Source organism: Phacochoerus africanus, chromosome 7 (genome assembly GCF_016906955.1).
Source record: "Phacochoerus africanus isolate WHEZ1 chromosome 7, ROS_Pafr_v1, whole genome shotgun sequence".
NCBI lineage: Eukaryota > Metazoa > Chordata > Mammalia > Artiodactyla > Suidae > Phacochoerus > Phacochoerus africanus.
The window spans coordinates 95,642,561-95,649,884 of NC_062550.1; the positions used below are offsets into that span (position 1 = coordinate 95,642,561).

General features: G+C 45.9%; 1 protein-coding gene across 1 annotated transcript; it reads left to right on the plus strand.

The window, feature by feature from the left end:
- The first annotated feature begins 3,250 nt into the window (after positions 1-3,250).
- On the plus strand, positions 3,251-4,478 carry CCER1 (coiled-coil glutamate rich protein 1). The gene is given in 2 exon segments (XM_047787858.1): positions 3,251-3,691; positions 3,693-4,478. Coding segments are annotated over 2 exon segments (1,227 nt in total).
- The last annotated feature ends 2,846 nt before the right edge of the window (positions 4,479-7,324 follow it).

The following is a 7,324-nucleotide window of genomic DNA, read 5'->3' on the forward strand; positions in this document are numbered from 1 at the left end:
CAGTATGTGAAGAGTGTGGGTCAATTTTTAAAGTCTTAAAAATTTCTTAATTGCATGTCTGACAGTGGTGTTTAACATGTGCTGGTGCTAATTTTCTTGGGTGATTTACCAGGATATGAGTAATCTGTATTACAGTGTCAAACTATTGAAAAAAAAATCACATTTCTCTTAAGAAGAAGAGTGAGGCAAAACAACCCTGCAATAATGTTTTTTTTTTAAGAGGAAGAATAAATATGAAAGTTGTAATATTTCACCATGAAAAATTGTGTAAAGCCACTCTTATTTGCATAAGGTTTGCACCATTGATAAAAAGAAATGTCCTTGATTATCTGTGAGTTAATCTTTCTTTCAACAAAGAAGAAGTCGATGGGAATTTCACAACAGGAACATGTTCAATTCCTAGAGCTCTTAATTAAAACTCAGCATCATATACCACATATGTTCTTAGAAAAATAAATTTGGAATATCACCATGCTGCCTCAGGCTACACAGATCAGGGGGTGAGCCACCACAAAATGTGTGAGTCTACCTCCAAAAAGGGACACTGGAGACTAAAAATGTCAGCATTCTGCACTTGGAGTCAAGTAGGTTCCTCTCTTCAGCAAACCACAGAGCAAATGAACTTGAATGAGGCCTGCAGAGTCTATGGGTCCCACAGCAAAGGGTGGAGCGCTGATCCAAAAACTCCCATACTGTTCTCAATTTGCAACAGGAGAGCATAGAGGAATTTTGCAAGCATCACGGCTTCCCCACATTTTGCTTCTCTGTCATTTTATGGATGCTTGTGCAGACTCAGGTTCCATTTTGCACAATTACACTCACCACAGGAAGGTAATAAAGGGATAGATATACTTAATGGTTTTCTGTGGGATCACGGCTGGTAGCACTTTCTCGACATTTTCCAAAAGTGGGACAAGAAAGGGACACATGCATGGGGATGTCTATTTTCACATCAGGCACAGGGTTAGTTATCTTTACATATACTGTACCATGGTCTTTAAATGTCCCAAAGCACATAAACGTAACAATGACAACAGGTCACACTGAGTGAGTGCTCAGAGGGTACTTGTGCGAAGAGCTTTATATTCAATCCTTAACACAACTCCACAGAACAGGTACTATATACTTAGGGTATGGGTAAGGAACTGGAGGCTTCCAGAGGTTAATAACGGGTGAGCTGAGGTTGAAGTACCGCTATTTTTTAATAGACTTTGTACTTTGGTAGCAGTTTTAAATTCACAGCCAAAGTGAGCAGAAGGCGCAGAGATTTCCCCATGTACCCACCCTCCCCATAGCCTCCCACATCATCTCATCCCACACAGGGTGGCACATTTGTTAACTAATGAACCTAAGTTGGCACGTCATTATCACCAAAAGTCCATAGTGTCCATTAGAGGTCACTCTTGATGTTGTCCCCTCTAAAGATTTGGACAAATGTATAACTGCGTGGATCCGCCCTATAGTATCAGTCAGGGTAGGCTCTTGTCTATTTAAATCAAAGCCCATGGCATCACTTATATCTGGAATCTAATATACGGCACAATTGAACCTTTCCACAGAAAAGAAAATCATGGACTTGGAGAATAGACTTGTGGTTGCCAAGGGGGAGGGAGTGGGATGGATGGGGTGCTTGGGGTTCATAGATGCAGACTACTGCCTTTGGAGTGGATTAGCAACGAAATCCTGCTGTGTAGCACTGGCAACTATGTCTGATCACTTATGATAGAGCAAAATAATGTGAGACAAAAGAAGGTATACATGTACGTGTGACTGGGTCAGCATGCTGTACAGCAGAAAACTGACAGAACACTGTAAACCAGACACAATGGAAAAAAAAATCATTGTATAAAAAAATAAATCAAAGCCCATATCCTTAACTATAATACTATAAAGACTCCCAAGTTACCACTGTCTGGTTAACTAAAGGAAAAACGTAATTGGCATACTAGCATTCTTAAGAGCAAATCCACTGTATACGTCCTGGTAATGTTTAGTCAATAGGAATTTGATTACAATTGAATTTGATGACAATTATTACAATAATATTACAATTAAGAACGTGCTTGCCCATACAGATTCCGTGCATGCATCACCAGAGTCCTATTTAAGGAGTTTGGGCAGTGTAGTCAGTAATCTCATTAAGGATTTGGGCTTTGAGGTCAAATAGGCTTGGGTTTAAACATCAGCCCTTCAGTTCATCGGCCCGCACCTTGGGTAAATTAATTTCTCAGCTTCCTAACCCATGAGATGTGGTAACAGTGCCTACCTCACAGTGTAGCTGTGAGTCCACCTGCGTGCAGTCAGCACCCGCAATAAATATCTGCCCGTCTTGTTTCATGTATGATCTAACGGAGCTCCCAAGAGTTAGAAAAGTGGATACCGGCCCCAAGGTAAGGAGTGGGGCCCACTTTTCTGACTTTTAGGGGCTTTCTCTCTACCCCTCGCCTCCCCCACCCTCGCCCCAAGATGCAGGGCATTGTTTTTCAACACACAAGCTCCCCCACAACCCTCGTCTCCAGATCCAGCCAAAGGTCCCTCTCCTCCAACCCCGCCCCTCAAGGAGAAGCGAAGGGTTCAAGTTCACGGCCTCAATCGTTTCCTAACAAGCGCAGCTCCACCCAGCCTCCCGCCCTCTCAGCCTCCTTCAAATGCTGCGTCACAAGCCCCCTGAGAACGTTCACGGGGCACCTCGTTCCAGCCGGAACCCCACCTCCACGCCCTGGGAGAACGACCTCGACTCCAATTGGCTGTCTCCCGGGGCAACCAAGGATGCAGTGGGCACGCGGGGGCTCCGGCCGGTATTTAAAGGCTGCCGCTGCCCGCGCCGCTTCAGTCTGGCCAGGACGGAGACGGTGAAGCACCTGGGTTGAGAGGGAGCAGCAAGGTAACGCGCAACCCCTGCCTCCCCAGTCCCAGCCCGCGCCTCCGTCGAGGCGGGTGTGTGTGGGACCCGGGAGCGGGTCTCACTGAGCGTCGCCCACCACCTTCCTCCCCGACCATCCTTTACCCAGCCCCAGTCCCACCAGTTTACCTGGGAGAGACAACCCGGGTGCGAAGGACCAGAGACTACGCGGAAGAGCGATTGAGAGAGCAGAGAAGAGGGGTCCTTTCAGAGAAAAAAGGTGTCATCCCAGGGGCAGGCACGTGGTGCTGCAAAGGGAGACGAGGCCCTTTAGACCGTCAGATCTGGCCAACCTTGATGACAGCTTCTAGGAGGCTTTTGTTTAGACCTCTCGGAGCTCCCTGAACCATGACCCAGACCCTTGACACAAGAGAGGACCCTCTTAACCTGGGCGGCGGCTGGTCATCCTCGGCCCCATTACGCACCTGGTCTTCCTGCCATCGAAGGCGCAGGGGAGCCCCGATTTACAAGCGGCGGCACCACTATGGTCCCAAGGCCGAGTATGAGCCCCCGTGGAAACAGCAGAAGCAACAGCACGGCCCAGGCCCTTGGTTCCATCCACCCCGACGTCCCTCTTGGGCCGTGTATTCTAATTGGGGGCGTTGGGGAGGGCCCTGGCGTCCACCTCCTGCAAGATTCCGAAAGCCGCCTGGCCGAGTGCAAGTGATACGGGTGTACGGCCTGCACCCACTCTGTCTCTGCTGCTGTTCCTGCTGGCGCGGGCCCTGGAACCCCGGCTGGGCGAGGCCCCCGGGCAGGAAGAAGCGCTGGGGCCGCCGGGGCCGCGGCCCTGCGCCGCCACTCTCGCCGCTCCTTCCCCAGGAGACCCCCCGTGGATCTGAGCACGCTGCTGCGTCCAGTCAACCTGTATGGGTGGCGGGCACCTGGCATGCGGGCGCCCAAGAACACCACCCAGTTCATCATGAACCAGATCTATGAGGACATGCGGCAGCAGGAGAAGCTGGAGCGCCAGCAGGAGGCGCTGCGGGCGCAGCAGGCCCAGGCAGGAGGCACGGCCTCGCCCTCCGGCTCCTTCGGAAACGATGCGCCCCCTAGCGGTGGCGAGGAAGATGCGGCGCAGCAGGAACCTCTGTATAGCTTCGCGCAGAATCCCTCTCTCGTCTTCAGTCCTAACCCGGAGGAGGAAGACCAGTCTCCTCCACAGCTAGTGGAGGAGGAAGAGGGAGAGGAGAGAAATGATGACGAAGAGGAGTGTGACGAGGAGGAGGGTGATGGCAAGGAGCTGGAGAGCGAGGAGGAGGAGGAGGAGGATGAAGAGGCAGAGGCCAAAGATGAAGAGGAGGTGGAAGAGGCTGACTCTGTGCAGGCGGGGGAGGAAGAGGAGGAGGAAGAGGAGGAGGAGGAAGAAGAGACAGAAGAGGAAGAGGAGGGGCTGGAGGAGGATGAGCAGAGAGAGGAAGAGAATCATTTGCCTCTGGAAATGCCTTTATCAATCCTAGTGGGGGCTGAAGAAGAGAGAGAGAAGTTTATAAACTGTACTTATTTAAGCCCCACACAGATAATCCCCAAAGTGCCACAGGAAGGTCTCCTCATGCTACAGGACATTAACTGTTAGACATCAGGAAGGGGTTGAGGAATGGGATGGAACTGATTTGAAGCTAAAATGAATTAGCTTATTAACTAATTAAAAAGTGAGTTCCATTAATAAACATATCTATGTAAACCCCTTCTTTGGCCACTATAAAATGTTTAAAAATTGGTGTGTTTGTGTATGACTATGGGAGGGGGAAGGAGAGCTCTCAAATATAATTTAACTGGAAATGATTAAAGGCCAAATATTTTATTACTACAGTTCGAATATGTTCATATGGTGTTTCTCCCTCTAGATGGTCGAGTTTTTTTTTTCTTTCTAATTCTGGCAATGCTGAAGATGTTACTTTTTATAAAAATTTTATACATCTTAATGAGCCTGGAATCTACAGCTGTTTTGAGTTACACGCCTAAGAAGCATGCGTCCTGTCTACTGAATGTCCGTCAGTGCTGTTAACATGCTAGCTGACCATTTTACAATGCATATTTTAATATTTTTTCTTAAAGATTTTCCGCCTTCCGAGTTCATTTGTGAGGGTTGTATTTTGGTAACCCCATTTGCAGTCTCTTGTGGCATTGCTCATTTATATTCCTTGTTCCACAGTGCTATGGATCTTCCTCAGAAGATCATGAAGTTGCTTCTGTGGAACTGGTTATCTGCCATGGCCTCAACAATCCATAAATCCATGCATGGAGAGGATTCCCCATGGTCAGAAGTCAACTTGCACACCTAGTTAAAATCCAAGGTAACTGCAAACAGTGGAACAGAGCTTAAATTTGAAGCCTTGTTCCTGGATATATTCCTTGTCATAAGTTCACAGGAATAATAACAATAGGTTTTGCAGAATGGATTTTTTAAAAAGATGATTGGCCTTTCGGGGGTGGAATATCTTTTTTTAAAAAATTTATTTCCCAGTTTTCTTCCTTATAAGGGAGAGTAACATATGCTTAAATGTAAGCCTGCATGAGCTAGTTTCTAATGTCTAAATTACCTATGGAGAATTCATCATGAGAAATAACAGCTTTTATTCAGACATTTTGAGGAAGTAATACATTTTTTCTTGGGCCCTTAATTCTCATAACTTAACAAAGGTTCCAGTATATTTCCAGAATATCCCTAGAGGCAGAATTTGAGCCTGGCTCCTCAAAAATTACATCTTTTGACAAACTGTACATCCAAGTATAGTTTGAATCACAATTCAGTATTTATTCAGTGAAGAGAAGACTGTGGTGATATCTTACCTGGATGCTGATCTTATTGCAGCTTTTGGGGTGATAACCCTAAGCTGCTAAAAAAATAAATAATAAAAGAATTAAAGTGTTAAACTACTCTGCTTCTCACTTATTTTTTTAAAACATCAGACCTCTTATTCAGCAATACTTCAGTGGCCAACAGGATGGACATAAGAAAAACTAACACCAAGTGTAGGAATTTTTTTTTTTGCTTTTTAGGGCCACATATGGAAGTTCCCAGGCTAGGGGTTGAATCAGAGCTACAGCTGCTGGCCTATGCCACAGCCACAGCCACAGCAACATGGGATCCAAGCCACGTCTGTGACCTACACCACAGCTCACGGCAATGCCAGATCCTTGACCCACTGAGCGAGGCCAGGGACTGAACCTGCATTCTCATGGATCCTAGTCAGGTTTGTTAACCACTGAGCCGTGACGGGAACTCCCAAAGGGCAGGATTTTTAAAATGACACCAAACACTCCAAATGAGAGCAGTGAATAACAAAACATTTAATTATACTCTTAAGAAATCATTGCTTTCTGCAATATGCAATTTTTGGGTGAGCTATACAAGTAGTTTAAAATTGGCCACCCATGTGCATTTTTAATATGTAGAGGGAAACCAAGAATCCTGCTGCTGATATTGATTAATTAGTCCTTACAAGTCCTAGTCCAAAACTCCGTTATCGAAAATACTCAATCATGAAGTCTCAAGTAGATTTTCATTAAAGAAACACTTTCATTTAGGAAAGTGTTTCTTCACAGTCATATCTGGACCATTCTCAAGTTATTCTTACCAAAGATTCCACTTTTACTTTACAAAGTTCAGAACACATTAATTGCCTCCACATGCACAAGACCTTATCCACTAGTCATTGTAAGGGATGCAAATGTGAGCAGTTTACTGTGGGCAGAGGGATCCTAAAGGCCAGGAGCTAGGAGGAATGTGATGCCTTTAGGAACTGAGGGCCCAAGGACCAGAGTTTCTGGAAGGAGCAGCCAGTGAGAAGTGAGAGAGGTGGGCAGAAACCACATTAGCTGCTCACTTCTACACTATCCATGTCTCCTCAATAGACCCCAGCAAAAAAATTTGGAAAGAAGAAAACAATTAGTCATTAATGATTCTCTACCTGAACTCATTTTTTTATTAGCCAGATACCGTGAGGGTCCCTTTATTAACCCTGAAGGTCAATATGAAGTGATTAAATCATGTTGGGTGATGGGAGGGCTGGTCATCCCAGTAACACTTTTCAGAGACCTGCCCACCAACTACCATGTGGTACCCAGGTCCTGGGAACTGCTGCTCAGCATGATTGGAGATCCATGGTTCTCAGCTCTGTGGAGACCCTCCATGCCACTTAATGACAAATCAGGAGTACCTGTGTTTGTACGGCTCAGGATAAACCCTGACTGTATCTTAGAGGTAAGTACACTTGATGAAATGTCACAACTTTTCAAAAATTCTCATTCTTAAAGTCATTTCATACTTGATGAATGGACACCATGCTAATGAGGTGCCACTTAACCATGTCTTTCCGGAAAGGAGGTATTATTTCCTTTGTCAGCTGTAAGAATAATAACATCATAAATGTGTTTAGAAGGCCTAGGCTTGATAAAAATCTTTGCTGTCTATTTGCA